This window comes from Prinia subflava, chromosome 4 (assembly GCF_021018805.1).
Source record: "Prinia subflava isolate CZ2003 ecotype Zambia chromosome 4, Cam_Psub_1.2, whole genome shotgun sequence".
NCBI classification, from domain to species: Eukaryota; Metazoa; Chordata; class Aves; order Passeriformes; family Cisticolidae; genus Prinia; species Prinia subflava.
The window spans coordinates 4494848-4522635 of record NC_086250.1 but is presented as its reverse complement, the minus strand read 5'-3'; the positions used below and the strand labels follow the sequence as shown (position 1 = coordinate 4522635).

The 27788-nt window shown below is 43.6% G+C and overlaps 1 protein-coding gene across 1 annotated transcript in view; it reads right to left on the bottom strand.

Annotated features, from left to right (window-relative positions):
- Positions 1 to 27414, bottom strand: part of PDE3A (phosphodiesterase 3A) — a 215478-nt gene extending 188064 nt beyond the window's left edge. The window contains exon 1 of the mRNA XM_063395214.1: positions 26994 to 27414. Within this exon, the coding sequence (XP_063251284.1) occupies positions 26994 to 27311 (318 nt within the window). The 5' untranslated portion in view covers positions 27312 to 27414. The remainder of the gene's footprint in view (positions 1 to 26993) is intronic.
- Between the last annotated feature and the right edge of the window lie 374 nt (positions 27415 to 27788).

The following is a 27788-nucleotide window of genomic DNA, read 5'->3' as shown; positions in this document are numbered from 1 at the left end:
GCTGGGACTAGAAATAAACATTTACAGCATTCTACTGAAAACCTGTATCACGTGAATCAAAATAATAGCATGAAGATGAGAAAAAAAAAAGAACATGTTGTACTTTGTGTCTGCAAACCCATGTATGCATCTCAGTTTTCAAGTATTAAAAAGATCCTATTTTTCCTTCAGCTGAATACAGAGTTCAGATATCAAAATGTTCACAAACCCCCAAAAATCAAGTCTGCATTTATACATAGGTGGCTATTAAGATTAAAAAAAAATAATCCCTTCCATCCAAGCACATGTACATACTAGTAGCTTATGGTCACAGAATGAAAATCTGCCAACTTGAAAAACAGACAAACCACCAACCTGCTTCAAAATCCATGCTACTGAAGACTTTAGGGTAAGGATCTAAAAGCTTTCCTTGAGGAGGTAACAAAAATGGATAATTTTGATTCCCATCAATGCTTCCAAACACCCAAGGGTTCTTCACGGTCAAAGAAAATTTCTCCAGGGATAACAGGCTAGTGGCACAACTTGGGGATGCCCAAGTAGATGCTCTGGTGTCACCATTTCATGTTTCTCACTAGACAAACCCACCCTCTGATGATAAAATAGCTCATGCAAAGGTTCTGAGTGTGAAAGGGCCCTGTGTCTGGATGCACACCAACGCAACTAAATATTATTACTTGCAAAGTACAGAATACATGTCCACATATCACGTTTACAGGTATAAATAAAATCAGAAGTGTTTCCAGCTTGATGTGTTACCTGAATTTGGGAACACCTGGAGAGATGCTGAGATGCCACATAAGGGAGTTACACAGAACAAACTTTATGAGGAGAAATAAATCTAAAGGTTACAGGGTTATTTGATTGCCAACATGCACATTACTCCCAAAAAGCTGTAGACAGGAAAGACAGAACCAACCCTGTACTCACGATCCCTTCCAGCAATTTGCTGTTGCAATCCAATTTAAAACATGCAATTAATCAATAAAACTTCCTAAAGGATTCAAAAGTGTTCACATATGCAGTTAATTCTGAACTTTTTCTGTGACATTCATTAAGGAATATTCATCCTGTTTCTGTTAACACTGATAGTCTTTCATTACACCCAAATGCTAAGGAAACACCATAAACCAGGACATCTTCATTTTGATTAGCAGATCATCACAATCTAAGCTCTCCTTATTACTGAAGAGTTTTCTTAAGATAAAAAAGATCATAAGTCCCTTAAAGCCAGTTAATTCCTGTTTTAATGGAAAAAGTTAACTTTTTCCAGCTGTGAAGCAGCCCTAAACTCCTAGAGGCCTAAACTCCCACAGCCAGATTTGACTTGAGAGCCTTTTCAGGATGAAGAAATTGGTTTGAGCTCAGGGTGTACTGTCAGACCACAATAAAAGGAAAATGAATACAATATGCTGGAAATACAACACTAGTCACATTAAAAAAAAAAAAACCAAAGAACACAACACTTTCTGACAGCATTAATTATGACACTGTGCCTCCCACTCTTATCACGCACAGCCCTTTCACAGCAGCTCCGCAGACCTCCACCCTCAGCCATCCCAGGCATGAAACAACACAACAAGCCTTCTGGAAGACAGAAAAAGAGAGTTACTGCTTAGTTCAAGCTCATAGAAAACGCTTGCTGAAAGATTTTTTTTGTCTGTTTTTCAGTTTCATCTGTTTCAAAGAAACTTCTGCATCCGTCTTTGGGAGAAAGGGTGACGAAGGAGAGTGGTAAGGAAGGGACAAGCACTGGCAAAACAAGGAAAGTCACAGTTTTCACAGAAAAAAACCCAAACCCCCATGCTTTACATACTTCTATTGAAAAACTTTTTCCAAAGGGGAGGCGGGAAAAGGAAAAAAGTGAAAACTCTTGGGATGCTGTATCTGCCACCCAAGGCTCCAACATAACCCCTGCCAGTGCATCCTCAGGCTTGTGACCTGAACAGCCAAGTCATCTTTTCTTTTGTCCTGCAAACCCACAAATAAGAAACTGGTACCACAAGTCACAGTGACAGCATGACAATCTGCTGAAAACACAAAGCTGAAGCAGTCAGTGAGTGACGTGCCAGCCTAATTCAGGTATCCCAGCACGTGTCAGACCCTGGGGTCTGAGAACCAAAGGAGCCAAGCTCCAAGGTCCACACTGGGGAGTGCCAGCAACTGAGATGGGCAAAAAAGTGGAAAAGCCACGGTGACAAATATAAAAGCAGTACTGCACAGTACTGGAACAAACTGATGCAGACTGGGAATGAGGTCTAAGCCCCCTTTACCTGGAGCTCTCCACCAGAATAACACCACACAGCCCCTCGCTTAGGGAGACTCTGCTGGACCAATTCCTCTTTGGACAGACTTGTGCTCTGCTTTTGGACCTGCTCACATGGATTGGTGTGCATGAGAGAAACACAGAATGAACACAGAGCAATACACAGCTGCCAGGCAGAGCTGTGCTGCACAAACCAGCAAAGGCCTCCCCAGCAATAAGCTGGGTGTGAACAGCTGTTTATTCCCCTCAGTTTAAGCAGTGTTAAAACCAGCATGGCTTTTTAACACTGCCATGGCAGCAAGACCAAGCAAAAACAAAAAACAAAAAACAAACAAAAACACCACCACCACCAAAAAACCCAAAAAACAAACAAAAAACCCACAAAAAACCCAAAAAACCCCAAAAAAACCAAAACCAAACCAAACCAAACAACCAAAAAAAAAAAAAAAACCCAACAAAAAACACCACCACCAACCAAAAAGCAGCCATGTGCTCCAAGAGAATGTACAGATTTACTGCCCTCACACAGAGGGCAATGCTGCGACTGCTCCTTATCACAGAGCAGTTCAAGAAGCAGCACGTGTCCTAAACACAGGTATTCCAACCCAGGAAAAACAAAGTACAGCAAAATACAAAGCTGCAGGATCAAAGACCAGCAAAAGCTGGGCAGTGAATGCCTGCAGATGTTTTGGCATTTGGCATTTGGCCACACAAACCATGAATTATGGGTTGTGCCATTTGGGACTGCCAAACAGCAATGGCACAAAATTTTGGCCAAATTGTCTGCTTGACCAAGCTCAATTATTACTCCTTGACAGTAAAAACCATGCAAACCACTGTCCTACACAGCAAAACTCCCTGTTAACAGAATCCACATATGTGGCAGTCCTTTAAGAAAGTCTTAATTTTTAAGAAATAGTTCCCAAGCAGACATACATACCACAAAACATCTAAGTTATATAATTAAGAAGAAAATTTAAGAGTTAGCCTTGTTCCAAGAAACAATACATGTACCAGAATCTTTAATTTAACTGCACAAAGAGATTAAACAAACATATAAAGAGGAGCCTGGCACCATCACTGCTTTGTTACAGAACCATCCAGTGCATCCGAGTTCCTAGATGCCACCCTGAGAAGAAGGCAGATGATGCTGCTGATTCCTTTTTCTGGTGGTCACAATGCCTATTCCTGTTCAAATGTCCATTTTCTAGACTCTGGAGGACCATCTTCCAATGCCTAGTCTTGGTAAAGTGTCTTTTCTTTTTGTATTTTAAAAATGTAGTTGATCTCCCATTGTCAGTAAGCGTGTCAGCAACTGTAATCATTTCATAGACCTTTCCCCATTTTGTTGTAGCAATTGGTCCAGTTTGTGCTTACAGAGTTTGGCACATTTAGCAGTTACTAAATAGTCAAGACAGTCTTTCAGAAGGTGCAGACACTGAAATTACGTAAGTCCCTTTTTCAATTAGTAAATTAATCTCCTATTTTTAAATTTTAAATACAAGGCGGAAAGACCAGCAGTGATGAATTTCTGATGGGAGTTAATGAATCTCTTGCTATCTCCCAGCAGGGAAAAAAAAGAAGCTGCTTGATTTTTGCATCTCAAAGAGACTGAATGAAATAAGTAATGTCAAAGTTGCTATACACATAAACTACAAATCATTTGTTCTTTGAGCAACAAAGATGAAGATACAGACTAGCTTTCAACCCTTTTGTTGGCCTCCTTACATTGTTAATTATTCCTCTTCCTTTTCCTACATTAAAAAAATAATATGCTTATAAAAATCTAGTAATATGCTTATAAAATGTTCTTGAAATAAATAATTTTTATCAAGCAGAATAAAGTTTTACTAGTGCCTTCCCCAATGCAAACATTCCAAATAAATTTCAGTTTTGGTCAAAGTTCTATTCGGAATTACTTTGATTAAATGTCACTTATATAAATATAGAGGGAATTAAAAACATCTGGAACATAAAACACCTCTTTGCATGCAATGTTTTGAGTAAAATCCAGCAATATCATGAAATTTATTTACCGTGTGCTTCGAAGTTAACTGAGGTGACTGAAGTAGGTGTTAGCTCTGAAGTCACAGTTACCTGCTTGTGCAGGGATTCCTGCTTCCACCCACACCAGAGGGGCAGAGCACCCACACACCAGGCTGCCAATCCTTTGGGAACGATGGGAACACCACCAGCTCAGCCACAGAGCTCAGGAAATGGCAATTTGGGCTGTGCTGGAACAGCCCCGGGCACAACTGCAGCACTGCTGCCTTGAGCAACCCCACAAGCATTTCCTTGCAGGAAAAAATGCAGGAAAATGCAAGGGTGTCAGCAGAAGAACCCACTGCCACAACAGAGAGAAGCTGTGTGCCTGACTGGATAATGTGAGACAAGCAGTGGGGCATTTTAGGGTTTTGTATCTGAAGCAGAAATAAAGAAGGTTTCTTTTAATCTTCCTGTGGAAAGCACACCCTGAGATCCCTCTCGGTGTGACAGCAGTTTCTTGAAGGAGTGTACTCACCACACGCCCTCCTAGGGTGGATGGTAGGGTACAAAGTGATATAAAAGTACTTTGTAACTGCATAAATAGCTGGGTATCAAAAAACTGTTCTAGAACAAACTAGTTCCTTAAATAATACATCCTTCTATGCCTTACCTGCAGTTTTCCCAGTTACAGCCCAGAAAGAACAAACAAACTGACCCCATGCTGGAACCTCGTGTGGCTGAGCTTTCCCTATGCCTTTCAGAGCCTCAGATCTTGGGTTGATTGTTTCAATCTGGCATCCAGCTCATGCCTTGAGAGGCTACCTAGAACATAGGCTAGACAGAGTTAAAGGAATAAAGTAGATATTTATTCAAAAGGCCACCAAAGGATACATCTTGGGCAGTACAAGAACCCAGTCAAGGCTACACCCAAGACAGATGACTAGTTTTTCACACTTTTACAGGTTTGGGCTATTTGCACATTGGGGTTAATTGTCCAATTACACCTTCAGGTTATGAAGTCCCATCCTCCCAGATTTCCTCCTCGATTTCCTCCTTGTTTAAACCTTTTGGGCCTGAAGCTGCAATGGTGTCCTTGGTTCTTGGGCTGGAAAAGGATTGTTTTGTGTGACTAAACTGTGAGAACTTGCTAACACTTCACATGAAATTCAGAGTTGTACACTAATGCAGTATCTGGAAAACATGAAAGCTAAATATGAAAATCTGAAAATACCAAAGCTAAAACTTAAGGCATCACAGCACATAACCAAGAATGACTGTAAGGGTCTCAGGTGAGGCTGGCACAGGTGTGTTTCCAGGCCTCCCCCAGGCTGTGCACCGTGTCAGAGATGTCTGTGCCCTGTCTCAGCTGGCCTGGCCCACTGGCTGCCACACTGCTCCATTAAGGAATTATAGGGAACAGTCCATTCGTGGTCTAAAGTGCATTCCTGTCTTCTTTCTTGGCTCACTGAAGCTCTGTAAAGCAATGGCACTCTCCAGAAGTATTTCCTTTTGTAAATTCCAGTAATTACAAACCCCCTATGAGATTAGAGACCCCCCCAAGTTGACCATTATCACATGCCTATTCCCTGTAATATCCTTCTGCAAGAAGTCTTTTACACCAGGGCTGATTTAAGATCTAAACAGATAAAAACAAAAAATAGGGAAAACAACACATTAATTCCATTTATAATGCAAGTCACAGATATTTCAACATAACCCCCAAAAACAACTGAGCAACAGGCAAGACCCATGTCAGATCCAGGTCCTGAACTGAATTTTAGACCCAAGACCATACAGGATGCTGAATAAAAGCCCCTTAGTGATGCAGCTCTCCAAGGCTATTCCCTCAATTTCATGACCTGTTCCCACATCAGCAGCAATTTCCTTTACCTTCCTGCTGACTCCCACTCCTACCCAGGCAACGGACTGAGCTCTTTTCCCTCCCTGTCCTCCCTGCACCCTGCCTGGGTAACCAGGATGCTCCAAGGGCTGCTCTCACACTGAGCTCAGGGGCACTGTGCCCACCTGTGGAACCGTGTGCTGCCCTAGGCAGGGGCTGCTGCACCCAGGGAGTGAGGGCCCAACAGCACCATGCCTTTGAAATGTGCTTTCAATTATCTGGGAAGGGCTCAAAGAAATGCCTTGGGCTCCTCGAAAGATCAGATCACCTGTGACAAAGCAGAAAATGCCCCTAAAGCACAAACTCCTGCAGAAATCTCTGGCTCCTTAAATGCTGAAGCTAAAGCTGCATTTCAACGATACAGAAATAGTCTCTCACTTTTTCCCCTCTCTTCTCCACAATTTAGCCTTCTACAATATATTTAGAAGATAAAGCTATGTTTGAAAACATAAATCTCATCATTAAGATCACAGAAGAAAAACATGAAAAGCCCCAGCCAGAAGTCTTTTATTTAGTCCCCATCTATCATTCTTTTCCAATTTATGTGCTCAGTACAGGCTAGAAGGGAGCTCGAGGTTATGCTTCTTGCAAATCCTTTTCTGTATTATCAGCCACTGTTATTACCTAAACTTCCATTCAGAAACAGCATTTGGAATAGTTTTTCAAGGGGGAAATTATTTTTAATCAAGTCAGGTCATGGATGATGTTAACCAGATTTGTTTTTATTTCTAGTCACTCTTCAAATTATTAATATAATTCCCTGCAGACAAATGGTGTGTTTGTGGTTTGTGATACACATCGAGAGGAAAGACTTATGAGCACAAGGCATTAAAATCTTTTTGCCAATGAGAAATGGGAAACTTTTCTGGGTAGTAGCAGAAAGTAGAGCATCCATTTAAGTAATACTTTCCTTTCTTATCCCTTCTATTTTTTTTAATTTCTACCTCAAAAAGACTTTTGGCTGCATTTCTGACAGACAACTGAAGCAGGAATGGTATTGAATGGCATTCAAAAAAATACTTTCTAAAAACAAAGACAAAAAAATTTGAATGCTAGAGAGGTTTAGGGACTTGCAGGGTCCTAAGTGAAGTGTTGCCCTCAGGCAGATGAAGTTTGACAAGGTGAACCTGCAACATTTTAAGAGACAAATTCCACCCCTGGGTTCCCCAAGGGTTTTCCAGGTGATTTCACCTAAACCACTTATCTCCATGTCTCTGGTTACTTATGGTGCTTGACCATTTTTCTCCCAAGACATTCCTAGGATTTCAGATGTCCAAGAGCTGGATGCAGTTATGATGCAGGCAGGGCAAAGCTATTCCTTCTGCCTCCTTTGAGCAGCTGCACAAAAGCTGTGACTCTTCCCAAACTGCTGCATTGGAGTCAAGTGGACTCGAGTGGTGAGGCACTGGAAGAGGTTCCCCAAAGAGCTGCAGACTCCTCATCCCTGGAAATGTCCAAGGCCAGGCTGGATGGGGCTCTGAGCAGCCTGGGGCAGTGGAAGGTGCCCTTGCCCATGGCAATGAGCTTGGAACTGGATGATCTTTAGGGTCCCTTCCAATCCAAACCATTCTGTGATTCTGTGACCACAGCAGACTGAGGGAAACCACCTCCTCCTCCACTCAATGGAGCACACCAGGCAGGAATGCCAAGTTTTCCAAGCCTTACAGCTCTTGGTGGAGGGAATATCAATGCCCTTCAGCTTCAGTGCATCTTACAGTTAAACTAAATCATTTCTCCAGCTCACAGCTGCACTTTTTAGACACAGTTTTACATGCCAGGTGAAAAATCACTTAAAGAAGAATTTGACAAGAGAAACAAAAAACATCTGAAGAGAACAAAAAGCTCCAATGTCAAGAGAAGTGGAGGAGAGCAGAAACAAGAATTTTAAACTGACCCTTAGTGGGGGGGCAGGGGAAGAAGTCTGTCTGATTTTCCTTGGATATAGTTGGGCAGGAAATCGTTGAGGTGGGTTAAAATACCTTTCTTGTACATGCTCTACAAAGAATTTCCTCTGATCGCTAGAATAATATTTGTTTCCATGTCAATCTTGATAAATCGCAGCTGTGGTGCTTTATTTCCTCTCTTCCCTCTCCTTATTTCCATCTATTAATAGGCCTGCATGTACTCACACATCAATTAAATACGCTCATAATATACTTATTCTGTATTTAACTACTTCTGTTTTGCAGTCAGATCTCTACATAACATTGTTCTGCTCCTGAAATGTCATTTGCACTTGCACTACCGAGCTCACAGCGAGACCCTGCTCTCCCCCTGGATCCCAGGGATGTCCTCCACTTCACAAACCCCATGCTTGGAGAAACACAGAGGTGTTGAGGAGGTAACTCAAGTAATGTCCCTGCACCCACTGCAGGCTCACAAGTGGAAGTGCCAGAACAAGAAAATCAAAAGCCTGAGCAGTGCTGGCTGTTTGGTTCTGTTTGGTTTTTTTTTTTCTCCCTTTCTGCTTCCCCAGTTCAAGAGAAGGAAGGTAAGCTCTAGTATCTGAAAAAGCTTTAGTATCATTCAGAGCTATTCAATTTTGCAATTTCAAAGCTATAAAAGGTTCTGTGAGTAGTTTTAACCAAGTATTTTAGGCCACCAATATGGTCGGCATCAGTTCCAAATAACATTCTTCAATATTTCCACTGCTGAATGCTGGAATCCAGCATAGGAAGGAAGGGATTTATTCTTCAAGTTTGATACACCAAACCTCACATATTTTTAATCATTTGACTTACAGGAAAACTATGAAAATCTTAGTTCTTGTTACAGCTTATCTCCCCCAGGTGTCACCTACCCCCTTAAAATGCAACTCTGAACTAGTTCTCAGGCCCAAATTCAACATATTTCTCAGCCTCCGGGGAGAAAATGGAGATAAAACTGCACTGCCACAGCCCACTGAGTTTCATTAACTGATCAAGTGGAAATTCTTTCCAATTTCAAGTCTTTCTTAAAGCCTCTGACAGTCACAACAGCTGCTTTATTTCTATGCTGAGCAGAGCAGCATGAATGAGAGAGTTATTTGCTTTCTTTAAGAGGATTTAGCACAACCATAAAAGACGACTTTTATGACAGGTCCCACTAACCAGTTCCTTAGTTCTTAACAAAGCAGGTAGATTCAGTTTTAAAAACAAGACTCCCATCCCAGAAAGCTACCTGGAGGCATCTGACCTATTCCTGCTGACAGCCAGCGCATTCAAAGGTCTCCCCTAGGAAAGATTATCCCCTGGAGTTTATTAGGCAATTTTACAGCTGCCATGCTGAGACTTTTAACAGCCTTTAAGAACCATCCAGTTAATTCAGAGCGAAATGACAAAACAAAACAACAAAAAACAACAAACAAACAAAACAAACCAACATGGAGTGGCAACAAGCATTAAAAGCCAAGCAGATGAGAATCAATGAGCTGGGCACAGGGCACAGAACATGCTGTGCCCTACACACACCCATCCCCAGGCCCTTCCTCCCATGGGAGATCTCTCCCCAGCCCAGTGCTGCTCCCTCACGTGAGCAAGGGTGACAGGGTGCTGCTGTGCCCTTCAAACTGCTGTCCCTTATCTGGCTGCTAGGAAACCTCCCCACACACAAAGTCTAACAAACCCCAGCCACTCCACCTCACTCAGGCCATGTAGCACTCTCCTGGCAGCCATAAAAGCATTCAGTTAACAAGTGGACTTGATAAATCTGCTTGTAGTGGTGCCAAAATGAAGAGCAATTAGGAGCCTACCTGGAACCTGAACGCTATCATTTACAGGGAAGAAAAGAGGGGGGAAAACAAGAGTCTGCCACTGGTCACGACTTGATAATACAAAATAACACAGCAGCTCCTGAACCAGAGAAGGGCAATAGCAGAAGACACAAGAAATCTGATCTGCTCTCCAGGAATGCCATCCAAGGGCAGGCACCTGGGCTGTGCAAGCTCCTGGCTCTGGAGCAGGATTAACACTCCACTTTGGGCACTGACTGGAACATAAACGGGGCTTATTGCTTGGGTCTGCACCAAGCAGAACAGCTGGAACTGCACGAGGATTCTGGCCAGCAGCTGGGGGGCACAGCCCACAGGCAGATGCAGGAAACACTGGCAGCAACTGCTATGGTTCTTCTCTAAGAAAAAGCATCTAGACCCACTTGGAAAAATATTGAAGGTTCTAAAAGAACCTTTCATGTACACACATGGAATTCCCCTACATAGATTGTTGCAGAACTTTACTACAACTACTCATAGAAAAGTTTTCCCCAATATCCAACCAAGTGAGGTTTTTTTTTCCTACAAAATAAATAGGATGAAAACAAATCAATTACCAGCAGACATGGAGCTCACTATTCTTTTCTCGTATCTTCTGACACATCAGAAGAGATATGGGTTTTGTTCATAGCCATTTCCGCCCTCTAGGTCTCTCAAAGAATGTTGTTTGCCTATAAAAAGCAGGGAGGAGCTGTAAAGTACGAGAAGAATTCCAAGGGAACTCTGGACTTCCAGGCTTCATCCAGCCAAGACCGGATGTGATGCACTTGGCCTCCGTGGCAAACAAGGGAATGCTGAGAACCACGCTTCCCTTCAAACTGAATTTTACCCAAATACCCACAAATCTGCCATGATTTTGCACCAGCCCAAGCCAGCTGGTCTCAGGGAAATCACACAGCTGAAGCAAGGAAAAAGATGGGACAGGAGAACATGGAACCAATTCACCTCTCTTGATTTAATAATTCATTTATCGCAAGTAAGGCAAACAAGATATATTACACCCAACACAAAGAGCTCTCTATGCTTTCCCTCCCTCTCAGCTTCCAAGAATCCCACAGAGATACAGGACCAGTCTAACGCAGAGGACAGCAGATGAGAGCTAACAATTTCAGTACATGCCTTCCAACTGTGTCTCTGACCCATGGAAGAAATAACAGTGATTTCCATGGCTTTTCCACAACACCATTTAATATAAAAGTCAGCACAGGATTAATCTGTCAGCATATTCATTCCTAGGAGATGCTAAATGCCCTTAATTGCCCACCCAGTTCAGCCAAGCTGAGTACATGACACACCTCAGAAGGCCAAGCCAGCAGTCTGCAGGGTGTTCTGAAATAAGACCCATACAAATGCTAAGCCAGATTAGCAGAGGCGACACTGATTTGCCACTTAATATTCAACCACCAAAGAAATAAAAGACTTCAACGTTGGCAGCTCTGTGTGGAAGCATCTGACAAAGCCACTTAATAATAAAGACCTACTGGCCTGAGGAAATGTTTTCTTGCAGCATTACTGCTCTCACAAATGACAAAGAAGTGCAGAACAGAAGGAGAAGATTGGTGAGGATGGAAGCTCTGAAACCTTACCAAGACTTACAAAAGGAGCTCTGCCATCTCAGGAGCCTGAGGAGAACACTGCCATCATCACAAGCCACAACCCTGGGACTTCAAATCCAAGATAACAATTTCACTTCCTGGCCAACAAGCCATTTGCAGGATATCAATTCCCTCTACATCAGCCCAGTGCAGAAGGCTTTCCACTACCTCCAGAAGAGGGAAAACAACCTAAGAGCAGTGGATGTGAGCTGTCTCTCCCACCTGTAAGCAACAGCTCATGGTGAATATTTTTACCTTGGCAAATACAAAAATATATAAATCATCTTTTCATCCATATAGGATTTTTTTTTCTGTTTTCTTCCTCCTTTTGTTGCTGCTTTGATCTTCTGAAAATGGTCACAATTTCGGTAGCAGTGCTAACAGCAGGCCTGAAAACTGCACACATCCAAGAAGCAGAGGTAAACAAACAAAGAATAAGATCTTGCTCACAAGCCAGCCATAAAAGCTAATTTATCACTTCCTATTTCAAAGCAGTATGTGGTCACATCAGGAGTGAGCTTGGAATATCATGCTTGCTGGGAAAAATAACACACGCATGGAAAAAGTACAAGACACTCGCTGGTACATGGATCAGTTAAAGATCTAAAACACAGTATCTCAATGAACAACATGCCCAGGTCATCACAGTAATAGCTAAAAGCAAACCACAACTTCTTTCAATTACACATTCAACAGGAACAATATATTGGAAATTATTTCCAAGATAAAAAGCTCTACCCATGTGCAACAAGCACATGCAGGCAATTTTATTTATAAAACATTTCTGTACTTACTATGGATTGTGCCATAAATGAAGATGAAGATAAATGAAGATTTTCTAAGCAGAAAATCTTACTGCAGCTGCACAGACAAGAGCATGAGCCTTAGCAAACACTGAGCACCAGAAACTCCTCTCCCAAGGCTGGTATCAAATGTGTTATGAAAGAAACTGAATTATGATTTCACATCTCTGATAGTTTCTTTCCAGCCCTCACACACTGTAAGTGAAAATTATCTCCCCTTCTTAGTAAACCACTTTGATTATGAGCACCATGCAACATTTATGGACATTTGGAGGCAGTGAAAGATCTCACAGCAAGGCTACCATTAAATCTTTGCTGAGAAACAAGGGGAGACATCTGTGTTTCATTGTCTTCGAAATAATTAACTGATTTGTGCATTAACAAAGTGAAAATTAATTTTATTCTACTGTGAGAAAGTTTGGGAAAAGTGGAAGTCTTTAGCAATATTAAAAAAAAAAAAAAAGAAGTCTAGATCAAGCCAGACAAAGAACCAGTTCCCACAAAAGGCATGATGGAGCTATGCCAAATGTTTCTAAGAACAGAGCATTTTTTGGTTGTTTTTTGGAGCCAAATTTCTTATGCCTTCATTCTCTCTTTTATGGGTATTAATAAGATTTCCACATAAATCTGTCTCTACTTAGTCATCCTCACCACTGTCAGACTTCAGAGCCCTCCACGAGGAAGGACTGCCAACACAAATGTTTGTAGTGTCATACGAGCCACACCATCACTCAGAACAAACAGGCCCAAAAGGTGAAAGGCCACTATAACCCTATGGAGGGGCAAAGGATTAAACAATAAATATATCTAGCATTACAATTAAGAGGTGAAATAACAGCAGTAATCACCTAAATGCATGTCTTGATTTGCTGTTAACAAATATAAAAACAGTGAGCATCTTTCTCCAGTTAATCCCCATTTTAGGGCAGACTTCATCTACCACTGGAAAATTTTATCTGTGTTCATTTGAAACTGCGTTCCCATTTTTATTTCACATACTGTGACCAAAGCAAACCTGTCTTTGATCCATAGAAACCTCCTCCATGGCACCAGTGAATTTTTGCATTCAAGCTTTTGCATTTAAAGCCAGGTAACTCTATCATCCCTTCAAATCTGAGGTAGCATCCTCACAGATTGACATCCGTGGGTGGATCCCTCTGGTTCAACAAACAAACAAACAAACAAACATACACACACACACCCCCCCAAAACAAACAAAACCAAAAAACCCCCACCAGGTGCTGGTTGAAGGGAAAGAGGAAAGATGAGCTAAGGAAAAAAAAAACATCACCAGAAAAAACTGCAGTCATTCTTGGGTGGTCACTCACAGACAAGCATCAAACAAATCCACCTTTCCTAACATCTAGAAGCAGGATCAAGTGTCCAAAGCCCATCCTTGAGTTGTTTGGCCTTTCATGAGAGAGGAAAGGGGGCTCAATTTGCTGGACTAGAAGATAGGGAATGAGGCAGGAATAATCAGCTCAGTGATGTAAGCATTCCTAGATCAAAAAAGAACATTTGACCATTCAGAAGAGTGGCACAGAGTAAGCATGTAGACATCAACATCATGACATTTCTTTTAAATTTGCTTTTTATTAAATAAACACATGGAAAAAGAAAGCAAATCTGCAAACAGCTAAGGAGTTAGATATCTAAAATTTCATTTAAAACATCTGTGGTTGCAGATTCAAGCACTCAGAAGATAGTGTATGATGTAATTATGCTTACAAGCACTGACTCACTGCTGTAGATAGCAATGCATTAAGATCACAGGAAAGATACTCCCTGGGCTATCAAGTTTCTCCCTGAAGTTCTCATCTCCTTAACCTGCTATTATAAATGATTAAGATAATCTGATTGTTACTTTCATCTCGGTTCTAAAAAGCTTAACCAAATAAAAGACCCAGAGCCCCCAGGCCAAGTTCTCATGAGTTCACTGAATGACAGCAAAGGAAGCTGTTTTGTCACTGCTCCCACTATCTGAGGGTTTTTTGGGCTGGGTTTTTTAAGTGCATATCAGTAAATTTTGCAATACAGTGACTTCAGCTTGAAAATCAATGTTTTCCTCAGCACCACTTTCATTTGAGAAGAGACAATATATAAAGCAGATCAGAATGTGAAATAAGCACATATTATTGCAAGTGGAAGAATTTTACCATTTTTTAAACACAGATAAGCTGCAGTTTCAAAAAGAAAAAATAAAATCTAAAGCTCTAAACATGAAAGCATGTCCAGGCATGCTGATATGATAAATATCCAGAATTTAAAATTTTGGGTTTTCAGGGGGTCTGTTCAAGTGGCAGATCACAGCCCAAGTCAGGATGTCTTAAGGTTAATCTTAAGGATCTTCTTGTTCACCTATGCATAATACAAAAGGAAAAGAAAATTCTAGATCCAAGGATGATAGCAGCTAAAATGTTGGAATGAAAACCATTGAAACTATGCCTCAGGCAGTATTATCAAAAGTTGATACTATCCATCGACCCTGAATAAGAACATCAGACATCTCAGGACTAGATTTATACACCACACACAGCAGAAGAGAAAGCTGAAATACAGATTGGATAGCTTTGAGAGGAAGGGGATAGACAATCTGTCTTTACTGCTTCACTTAAAAATGCTCAAGAGCTCTCCAAGAAACATTTGTGTTTGCCATCTCTCCCCGTCTCACCACAACAGATGTATCCAGAAATCCAGGTTTAGATGTCCTCAATTTCAGTTAAGCCCCTGTTCCTCGTATTTCCTGTGAGCTGGCTCTGGTTCCAAAGGTGCCTCGCCAAGAGGAAACGACAGGCTTGGATCCTCAAGCGGAATTTAAGCTGGAAGATGTGATTTAGTGCTGGCACCCCAGTCCATCTAATTGTTGCACTATTACCCCATGCTCCTCCGTGACCCTGCTTGACACAAACACAGCAGGCTTAGCAGGAATCAGCATTCTGGAGTTGTGGCCCAGGAGTCAGTTTTCAGTCCCAACAAGGCACAGACAATATTTCCTCTCTGCCACTGAACAGATTTCTTACTATGGTTTCTGCAATGAGGGATGAACAGAGCCCATGCTGCCTCAAATGATGAAATTGTACACACCTATGAATATACCTGCCTGCTTCTAAAGGCTTTTTACTTCTCCACAAGTCACAGGAGAGAGCAGAAGCCTCCTGGAAAGGTTCAGCTTCCCTTTCCACCCTTATCTCCCCTTTAACTTCCAAACCCTCTTCACAGTTCCATCCCTCACAGGCACCCCTGAAGAACAGCATTAAATCCTTTAATAGAAAATGTTTATTCATTTGCAGTTTTGTGTAATCAGTAGACAATTAGGACTGCATTTAAGAATAGCACTTGCAGACACATTAAGCTATCTTTAAAAAAACCCACCCTAATGGCATTTGAATTATCTTGAAACATTTCAGCTTGCACAGAATTCAGAATCAACAGAAATGCAGTGAATTTCAGGGAACTGTTTTAATAAATACCAAATATAAACCAGTCCACAGCTTCCCAGAGAACAGGTACATAGCAGCAACAACATATCCACCACACATCACGGAGTTTGACCAGGTAAAGCTCATTGTGCTTATCTGTAAAAATACAAGTCACCTGTTTATTTCAACTGGTCTTAGCATACTTCTCACCAGCCAGAGCTCCTTACTGAACAATCCCTTATTTATGGCCACAAGAAGGGCTCCAGTTCAGGCTGCACTGGGATCTTATCAGCTCCTCCTGCCCAGCCAGTCTCATGCTCCACATCACAGCTAAAGCCAGCAGCAGCTCAGTCCAGGCACATGGGGCACCATGGAAAGCAAAACCTTGATGGCTTTGCACCTCTAGAACAGACCTGTGGCACCAATATCCAAATTTCACACTGGAATATATGATTTTTAAGGCATAAGTGGCTATTTGTTGATCAAAATCACTACTAAAATGTTAACAAATAACTAACAAAAAATTGCACAACTTGGCACACATTTACAAATCAAGAAAGAAGAAATATTTAAACTATGAGGAGTCAAAAGTCAAGCAATAGTTACTAAAGCTGGCATATTAGTAAACAATAATGGAAACTTTGGAAAATATGATTTAATATCCAGAAAGAACCCTCTCATACGTAACTCAGACTTGTTGACTGTGCTGTCAGAGTCAAGCAAAGAATTCCATCCTTCTCGACTGCACAATACTAATTTGTATATATACATACATACATATATGAACACACACATAAATATCTGTATGTGTGTGCACACATCTAGAAAAACAAGCTACAAGGTGTCAGGTCACATTTTGAGCAGCACAACGAATGTTAACTTTGAAGTACTTCTTTAAAATAAAAAAAAGATTTTTAAGTTGTTAAAAAAAATTGAAACACTCTCTTTGGATTTTAGGATGTGAACGCAACTCCTTCTGCACGAAGGAGTGAACTGAAAGGATTATCCTGGGAGGGCTGAGCACTCTCAATGACCACTGGAAATAGCAGAGGCAGGAGGAGACGATTAACAACCTTTACAAAAAGAATTTAAGAAAAACAGCATTTTTAACAAACCTTCACTTGTACAATATGAATTTTAAAATATCACTAAATGAGAAGGTCAAGCAAGACAAGAGAGGCAGACTGTATTTCAGCACAAGTGTTCCTGTAACAATCCCAGGGACAGATTCCAACCAAAACTCCAGCCACACGAAAAGAATCTTCTCAGTTATCTTGCAATTATAGATGCACCCAAACACACTGAAGTTCCTTATCAACACAAAACACAGGGATCAGACTTTGCCAAGAGTAATCTATAGTTGGCATCACCAGTACAGCTGAAGAGAAATGCACCAGAGAATTCAGTGCAGCATCCAACAGCTTTTTGCCATTCAAAAGTGAGTTTCAGGGGAAGGACTTGGGCATTACCAGTTTAGAAATGGTGGTGGCTGTACTGGGGGTGGGTTTGTAGAGGAAATGAAGCAGCAGAGTCTACTCTGCAAGGAAACCCCAGTTAGATCTGTCAGCTGGTGAGCTCAAACAGGCACCAGTAAGAAAGGGAGAAAAGGGGAAAAGGGGAAGAGAAGCCAGGAACGGAAAGAGAAGAAAGAAAACAAAAGGACATAAATAATAAAAAAAGACTCTCAAAAGCACTTGAAGCTGCATTCACAGAGGCAAGGGTAGCCAGCACATAAGGCTGTGCAGTCCTTTTTAATCCACATTTTCACACACAGGCCTGCACCTTTCCACAGCTGTCATTTCAACTGAGAGCCAATATACGAGCACGGACAAGGTTTCACAAGTTCTACTCTGCAGGCAACAAAAAGCTTGGGAGAGCATGTGTGGATTACAGCTCACAGAAGTGGAGTAAAAACTGCTTGGATCTACATGCACTGCCCTTTCCAAGAACCCTCATCCTCTGCTGGTCAGGCAGAAAGGCTCCTGAGGGTGCTTCTGCTTTTTTTCACTGACAGCACACAGCCCCTCACTCTGGCCTCTCCGGCAAACCCCACAGCCAAATTTTAGGGCAAATTTGGGGTGTATGTATCTGCCAAGAATCAATACTTTCATACAACACCAGTAACAAAACGGATTATTGCTCTGCCTCTCGTTTATGACACTGAACACAAACATGCATGGGTTTATTTAAAACCATAAAGCAAAAGAAAGAGCAAGAGACTCAGAGTATCTGAAGTATCTGTACTCCAGGGTGAAGAGCAATTTAGGTTATTGCTGGTGCCCTGGCAGCAACTCCAGCACACAGAGATGCCAGAAAGGTGGCATCAACCTGCTGGGAGTGCAATAGTTCAAAAAATAATTAACATCCACTCACTGAAATACTCAATTGTTTCCCTGTCTGGAATTCATTTCACAACTGTGCTTATGGACAAATTTACTCAAAAATTCATTCAGGAAGATGCTGCTCAGAATAAGTAATGTTCAGTTTTGAAGTTCAGTAATAATTGTTCCCCTACAGTAATACGATTTACTCAAAGACAACCAGAAGCAAGAAGCTTTTTTAAAACAGAAAATAAACCCAACAACCCTCAGTGACCTGATCCTCAAAACGCAGCAATAGTTTTCCAGCAGGCATCATCATATTTATATTTCACACAGCTTTTAATGAAGCTGAGATATTTCTAAGAGGACCAACCAGTCTGAGAGGAAGGATTGCTTTTTTTAAACCATCAGCAGGGTATGCCTCAGGACTTCAGCAACCATCAGAAAAAGCATCATGAGGATATTTGAAAAGCACCACTCCTACAGAGTTAGACAGACAAAAACCCCATTAAAAAACAAAAAAGCCCAACAAAATGACACAGAATATAATTTTATTTTATTTTAAAATCCAAACCAAAGCATAAATCTTACTACAAAACAAAGCCAACTTCAGCAACCTACGAAACACAAAAGTCAAATAAACCACTTTAACCCCACATATTTCACTGGTGGATTGGGGGTGTTAGCCAAGGAGGCCTCAGCTATGCTCTGAGCTATTTCTGATATGTGGAGGTTTTGTAATTTTCCAGCCTTGTGCAGGGGCAGAAGGAGAGCCTTTAGCTGTATTGATGTTCATAAATATCTTCTCCCTATTTTTTTTTCAGTAGTTAATTGCAGTCAGAATGCAGAGAGTCATGCAGTGATAGGTCCTAGTCAGGAGGCACTTCAGATAAAGCAGTACAGTCAATAAAGCACAAATAAGCAACTTTCTCACCTAATTAGTAGCAGATTAAAAAAAAAAAAAAAAACCAAACAAAAAACCACAACAAACCAACAGATTTTCTAATCCTCAACCAGTTTGGCATCAGAAACCTGTACACTTCAATAAATATTAAATACAAATGTCTAAGCTGGAAGAGCTTCATTCACACCCTGTGACATGCGTGTATTTTCCACGATCAGTGTATATTTCTATGTTACACAATCAGATTTATTTGTAGCAGTTTAAAAATTAAAGGTATGGGTGGGACTTTGTTTTGAGGTTGAGGGGAGGTTTTTTTCCTCTTTTTTTTTTCCAAATTCCTTTCTATTTTTTTTTTCATTTTTAGGCAAATACCTCATCAATACTCCTCAATCATATCTGTTTTTACATAGATTTTCAGTCTCTTCTTAGATAAGGCTCAGAAGTTTGGGCTATCTGTGGACCCTAATCATTGTGTGTATCTGACCAAAACTTGATGCAACACTCCATACCATGCCTTCACGAACCCAATTTCATTATAAAACCACACACACAAAAAAACCTTTCAGTGACCAGCACTGCCATCTGACACAAAACCCTTTTCTTGACAGGTTCAAAAATTAACAATGCCATTTCACAGACCAAATTCTTATTATCACCATCATCTTCCCAGTGCTGCAGATTGTCCCCTTTGAAGGGAAACAACCTTTGAGGTGGCACAACGAAAACATACATCCATCTCTGTTCAGCAGAAATAAAGAACCATTTGTCTCCTCAGCACATGACACAGAATCACAGAAAGGTTGGGGCTGGATGATCTGGAGATCATCTAGTCCAGCCCTTCTGCCAAGGCCTCTGTGAATGCACTTTCTGAGGTCACCTAGAGCAGGTGACACGGGCTGGTGGCCAGGCAGGTTTAAATCTCTCTGAGGAGGCTCCACAGCCTCTCTGGGCAGTGTTGCAGTGCTCAGTGCCTCTCACAGTCCCTTCTCCTCACATTCACTGCAGGTGGCTGTGTTTCAGTCTGTGCCCCTTGCCCTGCTGCTGGGCACCACTGAAGAGAGCCTGGCCCGTGCCCTTGGCACCCACCTTTCAGAGATGTGGGTGCATTGATAAGAGCCCCTCTGAACCTCCTTTTCTCCTTTTCTCCAGGCTGAACAGGCCCAGCTCCCTCAGCCTTTCCTCCCAGGAGAGATGCTCCATCCCCTCATCATCCCCACAGCTCCAGCAGCTCCTTGTCTTTCCTCATCTGGGAAGCCCAAAATGGGACACTGAGCTCCAGGGCAGAGGAGAGGGAGACGTTCTGCTACTGCCCTTTCCACATGGCATCTCCCATTTTATTTATAAATGGTTACACAGAGTTTTGAGGCATTCTCCAGCGGGAAGGCCCCACCAGCATCAGCCAAGCGCAGCTCCCAGCACTGACCCTGCGGGGTGAGGGCAGCCCGGGCCGGGGGCTGGAAGGGGCAGCCCGGGCCGGGGGCTGCAAGGGACAGCCCGGGCCGGGGGCTGCAAGGGACAGCCCGGGCCGGGGGCTGCAAGGGACAGCCCGGGCCGGGGGCTGCAAGGGACAGCCCGGGCCGGGGGCTGCAAGGGACAGCCCGGGCCGGGGGCTGCAAGGGACAGCCCGGGCCGGGGGCTGCAAGGGACAGCCCGGGCCGGGGGCTGCAAGGGGCCGCAGAGCAGCTCCCGGCACGGGCTGAGTTAAGGACCACGGACAGATTTTTGTGGATGATGTTCGGTGCCCGCTTCGGCCGCGCAGGGGCTCTCGTGCCCTCTAGGGGGCCGCGCCCGCCAGCGCCGGCACCGCCCGCCCGCGGCGGGAGCGACCCGCAGCGCCTTCATCTTCACCATCATCGTCACCATCACCAAAGGCTCGCCGCAGTGACACACACCCATACACAGGGAGAAGAAAAGCGCCTCCAACCCTTTCCTTTAAAAAATTAAAGCACCAAAAAAAAAAAAAAAAAAAAAAAAAAAAAAAAAAAAAAAAAAAAAAAAAAAAAAAAAAAAAAATTTACATCTCCAAAAAATTAAACATCTCCGAAAGAAAAGCGCTGATGCTCCACTCCCAGCTTAAAACTCGGACAGGCATCGCGTTTAGTTGTTGTTTTTATCACTCCCGGTGCAAGGAACTCATGCACTTGCAGCAGGGCTAAAAGCAAAACTCGCAGTAGGATTTGGAGCAAGACAACTTGAACACAAAAAAAAAAAAAACCACGAACAAACAAACAACAAAAACCCACAGAGGCACACAAACAAAAAAAGCCTCACAAACACACGCAAACCAAACAAAACCAACAAAAAAAGGAAAAAAAATCAACCCCACCACCTTCCTCCCTAAACGTGAAAAACTACCTAGTCCAAATGAGAGGTGTTTCTTTGAGTGACACCCTGACTAGCACAGAAGAGACTCTGAGGAAAAGTTTTTGGTAATCCATTAAAAAAACTTCTTAAAAACCAAGCAGAGGAAAAGTTTAAAAATCCCTGCACGACTTCCACTTCTGTTATCCGAATCTGTACATTTCTTTCCTTATCTGTCAAGGGATATGCTACAAGCTGTACGTCTCCATCAGATTACCTGAGTAAATCACAGCAACTGGCTCAAAGCATTAATTGCAGCAGTGTTCTTTTTATTCTCAAATCATTTGGGATGCAGTCAGCTCACCCCCACTCCAAGCTCTGCGGTTTGCAGGCACCAGAACCCAGCGACCTTTTCACTTCCAGGCTGAGATTATTTTTTATATCACTTTTTAAAGAAAAAAGACCAATATTCCTTCTATTTGCAACACACAGCTATGCCTCAGTCTTGCAACAAAAAAACAGTTGGAATGTGAGAACATTAACAGCAGATTAGGACAAATTCATACAAATGTCACAGTTAACGTCCAAAACATCATGTGTCACTGTTTTTTCCCCTCCAACCCCCAACAAGCTTCTCAAAACACATTTCATATACAGGGTCACTGTTCTGGCTGTTTATTTAATTAACATGACAACCCAGAGTACACAGGATTTCTTTCAGTTCCCCAGCTTCGCATTTTCACACTTCAGGCAGAAAGAGCAGAAAGTCACTACTGTACTTTACTTTTTTTGCCAATATACCATATACATTTCTTGATTTAACCAATAGACAAAAATAGATTCTAAACCCTTCGTGAGAGTTTCAGCAGCAGTTTTAACATTTTTGTGAGGCTGAAAGAAAAATGAAAAAACCCAAATAGAGCAGGTTTGCGTAAATGAAGCCATGCAAAAGAAAATAAAGCATTACGTCTGGAATCCCTGGGTGATTTTTCCTGGAGCCTTACTTAAATATTTTACACGGTTGTGTTTCAGCAAGTCACCAGATGACATAACTCCTCAGTATTCCTTAGTTTTTAGTGACTTAAATGGCAATGCCAGTAAATCTTATCGGAGTAATTACAGCTCAATAAACCTTATTTGCAGGAGGTATATGGTATATAAAAGTACACATGTCTAATGGGAGACCTATGTCTTTGACACAAAGTTCAGTGTCTAAATTCAATCTGCCATCTCCCCTCTAAAATTTTAAATTTCTCTATGTTGCACCCTGCTCTCTCCCATTGTCAGGCCAGAGGACAGGATCCGTATTATTAAAATTGGTTACTAAAGGTACTTTATATTTTTATATAAAGGTACTTTATTGCATTTTAATTTGTCTACTTTTTTAAGGCAGAATGAGGAAGAACCAGCAAAGGGGAAGAAGCAACATATTCCTGGCACTAACAAAGCTCTCACTATCAAACAATGAGAAGAGATAAAGCCTTAATTTTCCCTTGGAAAAAAAAGAAAAACTGACAAATATATTTCTTTTTCTCCACTGTTTCTTAGATCTTATCACTGCAGAGATATCTTTGACCATGTGAACTGCTACAGTATTGTCTTCTCAACTCCACAGACAGGAGGTGATAATGACGGTCCCGGCTCACAACTTTCCCAGGCTACAGGCTGGGAACAAGCAGAGTTACCACCCAGAACCCCATGGAAAAGAGTCAATCGAGCAAAAAAACCCACTGCTGCTGCTGAAGGAAGATAGACGAGTCTGGCACCAAAGTTACAGGTCTGAAAAAAATAACTCTTAAAAAGGAGAGAAGGGATGGGAAAGATGCGGCAGCACGAAACAGCTACCAAGTCTCAAACCAAGTGAAAATAAGTGACAGACCCTCAGATGACCTCGGGAAGGCAAAGAACTTCCTACTTCTCCAACTGCCCAGAAGCAGGTAAAGAGCAAAACAGAAATATAGGAGGAAAATGGATAGAAAAGCTTAGGAGGCAGAGAACACGGATGGGAGTGTGTACGTGGAGCTGCTGGCCTGGCAGCTGGGGATCTGCAGGAGAAGCTCCCCCATCCCAGTGCTGCCTCCTGCATGGCTCAGGGCAAGACTCAGCCCCCCAAAAGTGCCTTCTGTCACACAGGGTTGTGTCACCTGCCAGCTGGGGGACCAGGGTGTCCTTCAGACACTGATGTGTGCTGTACCCCTACAGTCTTCTGAATAAGGTATGAAAAGAAATCTTACAAAAGCAAATCAAACTGTTTGCAGCAGCTGCAAATAACACACACTTGTAATAAATCCGAAGTTGCTGAAAGCTTCCCATTCCCCTAAACAAAACAAACAAGCAAAGCTCGAAAAAAAAATCAGGAGTCCTCAGAATGGTTTAAATTTGCCCTGCTACAATCTCCTGTGCAGCATTCCACCCACCAAGGCATAATCATCCCCTTGTATGTTGAGATTAACTCATCAATCAGAGCCACAAGCTCCAGAGCAAATGGGAATTATAATATTTTAATCAGGAAAAAACAACACATAGAACACATTTCTGCTCCCCTCCCTACCCCCACCAACCTCCTCTCCACACTTTTAGGAAGAGATAAAATGTTGGCAAAAGCCTAGAAAAAAAACTCCAAAAGCCATCTTCTTGGTGGTACTTTTCCATTTACTGAAAAAAGAAAAAAAAAAAGAAAGAAAAAAAAGGTATTTCTTCATTCATTCCCTGTCTTATCCATCCATTCACAATTTTGCTCTGCATCCTCTCTCAAATCTGGGTGAGCGAGCCCTCAAGGAGCTGAGCAACCTCAGCCAGCCTTGATGAAATCACAGGGAGACAACACAGCTGGGAGCAAGATCAGGCACACATTTCTCAATGAGATCTACACACACACACCAGGCTGGAAGCTTTTAATCCAAAGACTCTGCCAAAGTTGGGAAAGAGAGAGAACATATACAAAAAAGCAACCACAAAAAGCACAGAATTTAAAAATGGGGCAAGAGCACTTTTAGCAACAACAGAAGGTTGCATCATGGTACCATTTGATTTCTGGATGGTGGCTTTTTTTAATGAAAGTTTTTCTTTTCAGACTCTTTCTGGAACTGATAGGTAACTAACACAAGATGTGCTAACACAATATCCATGTTGTCAATTCCTGATACAGTCATTTGCATCACAATGCCACATAGATTCACCTTCAAATTCTAGTTGGGAAGAATTCAGATTATACTTGAGATGTGTGTGACTAAAAAAAGAAAAGTTCAGAAATTCTTAACCTTCCTAGAATCTCATATTAACAGAAACAGGCAGATATGAAGGGAATCAAATTTGGGAAAATAAAAGCTCAATTAAATGCTCAGCAACAGGAAAGGTTACACAGAAAGTGATGGGAAAGATCTCTGAAACTTTGCCTGATGTTTGTCACTAAATTGAAGTACGTGTTTCAAAGCAATAAAGTAGATCTATTTCCTGATGAAAACTGTTGGCTGCTCACAGATGTACAAACAAGACCAGAGACATTCAGGGGATGTTTTTTAAAAACAGAGGGGCAAGAGAAGGCCTGGTTTTCTTTCAAAGCCCTCATCTCTATTTTTAACATGTTATATTTAAAAACTGTCCAAAAGAAAAACATTTACCTGTGCTTTCTTTAAGTCTACAGGGAGCTGATTTTTGCTATAAACATAAACTTCGCCTGCTCTAAGAGAGTCCCACTTCTCCCATCATTTCTTCGAGGTCCTTACAGAGCTTTGTTTCAGCTTTTCCATTTTTCTATCATGATAGCATTTATTTAAGAGAACAACTTTTAGGAAGAGAAGTTCACATACACATAGCCACATTGTGCTAAAGAAAAAAACCAAAAAAACCAATACCAGAAAGTCTCCCCAAACTCCAAAGTAATCATCCATTTCTAATCACACAGCGACATAAGCAATACCAGATCTCACTATTGATTAGTAGTGAGTGAGAACAAAAGAAAGAGAAATTTGCCAAAATCCTGCAGCGGGGTGAACTGAACAGTGTCCAACTAACTCCAACCCAGCTCCACAGCCTGGAAGTGGAAATTGCTCGGGGCAAAGCTGACCACTGTCCCCAAGTAATGCACCATCAAGGAGGGAAAAGAAGTCTACCTTGTTATCCATCACCAGTTTAATGTTCTGGTATATGCAGGAGATTTGAAGTCCCTCCATAAGAAAAGACAAGGACCATGGTCACTGTGTCCTGTCTCTGAATGATGACATTTAGAGATGTTAACTAAAAGGCTGCCTTTATTGCAAGTGTGAAAGCAAGTGGAAAATATGTTTAAAGCCTTACAAATTATTATTGTAAGAAACCACCAGAAATGCCTAGCATCACCAAGTAAGCATAAACAGTTTTAATTCCGTGCCTTATTGTACTTAAAAATTACTCTTACACCGTTCCCTCTCAGTTCCTGTTACAGTCAGAACTGGGTCAGTTTCCTACTTTTTCACACTGTATTTGTCTGTGGTAAATATTTACTTTACTGAAACAAAACTGTTAAATAAATAGGTACATCTGTTGTAAAACAAGTCTCAAGTATATAAGGTTGTCAGGCCCTCTTCTAAGAAATGTCAAAACCAACCACAAAGGGATGCAGTCAAACCATTTCCAGAAACAAACTAGCCACCCACACCATATAGTTAGATGCCATTACTTGGAAAATACTTTGCTGCTTATCCTGCACGCCACCTGAAAGAAAACCTTTGGTGTATCACAAGGCGCTTCACTCGATCACAGCGCACAGAATTATTTTCAACGCTAATTTGAAAAAGAAAGCTTAACACCACCTGATGCTTATCTTCCCCCCAGGTTTCCCTTCCCACTGCTCAGCAGGGCTTGCGCTGACTTTCAGGACACTCAGCTACCCGTGACCCACGGAGTGGTACTTTTGTGGGGCAATCTTAAATCCCAAAACAACAGAGAAACACTCCAAGCGCCGGACTGAGCCCACTTTGTGTCCGTGTCAGGACTCTGTACAGCTGGGCAGTAAAGACACCGGTGCGTGATCGCTTCCTTCTCCACTTTTTGAGGCGTGCGTTGAAATGAACGCATCGCTGGCAGTAAAGTTCTCACTCAGCCATTCCAATCACAGCCGCTCAGAGGAAGCAAAGTTGAGATAAATCGCGTGTGCCTCGCACCGGTTCCCACAGCCACGGCGGAGCGGGAGCTATTGATTACACGCACGGGAACAGCCTTGGGGAGGCAAAGTGCAAAGACGAGCCTCAGCGGACAGGCTGCCGCCCTGATAAGGGACTTCTCCCTCCGAGGACAAGCTGCTCGGCGCGCACACACACACCCCCTCTCACGCTTAAAGCAAGTTTTAAAAGGCTAAGGTACCTTTCTAGGAAACTACAGGTTTGAAACGGCGAGGCTGCTAAGTGATGCTGGGAAACCCGAGGGCTGCGCTGAGGGCAGGTTCCCAGCGGCTCCGAGAGCCAAGCGGGCACCGTGCACCCCAGCCCTCCCTGTGCCAGCTTTAGGAAACGCCAGCGCCGGCGACAGCTCTAAGAGAAAAGCGCACCCCGAGCCCTCCGCCCGTCGCCCGCAGCCGGGGCAAGTCAGGCTGGTCCGGAGAGCCCGCAGAGCCCGCAGAGCCCGGCTTGCCCCGGCCCCGTCCCAGGCGTGCCGGGCTCCCCGCGCCGGGGAAAGCCGCACCGTGCGCGGCCCCGGGGCGCAGCTCCCCGCGCCTCCGCCGCCGGCGGGACCCCCGGTAAAGTTCGGGACCCATCTCCCCCCAGCCCCTGTCCTACCTGCTCCCGGGGGATGCAGGGCAGCGAGGTCCTCCGGTGGGTCTTGTTGCCGCCGCCGCCGCCCGACATCTCGGGGGAGATCATGGAGCTGGACCGCCGCCGCCGCCTGAGCACCGGGGCTTCGTCCGCGGCCGGGGGGGCGGCGGGAGGCTCGGCCAGCGGGGCGGCCCGCCGCGGGGGCCACAGCCGGTCGGCGTAGCCGGCCAGAAGGATGCCCAGCAGCCCCAGCAGGTAGGCCAGGTAGGGCCGCCAGGACGCCGGGACCCTCTCCAAGGCGACGAGGGACGTGGTCTTGGCCGCGCTAGTCACGGCGAGCATGAGGACGCCCTGCCTCAGCCTCAGCACCAGCCATGTCACGGCAGCCAGGCAGCTCAGCACCACCCCCGTGGCGGCGAGGGAGAGCAAGTGATCCTCCTCCTCCTCCTCCTCCTCCCCCGCCGCCAGCGCCGTCTGCGCCACCGCTTCCCCCCCGCAGCAGGCGGCCAGCAGCAGCAGCAGCAGCAGCAGCGCCGCCGCCCGCGGCCGCACCGGGCAGCGCCCCGCGCCCAAGGAGGCGCCGGCCGGGCAGAGGGGCACCGCGCCGGGGGACACCCAGCCGCAGCCCCGGGGCCTCCGGCCGCGCTCCCCCCGCGCCAGCCTCACCGCCAGGGCCGGCAGCACCGAGACGGGGCCGGCGCTCAGCGCCCGGGAAAGTTTCCGGCGGCGCCGGAGCTCCCGCGGCGGCAGCGGCGCGGTCCGGGCGGGCGCCCCTCGCTCCGCCGCCGCCGCCCGTGGCCTCCCCTGCGATCGTGCCCG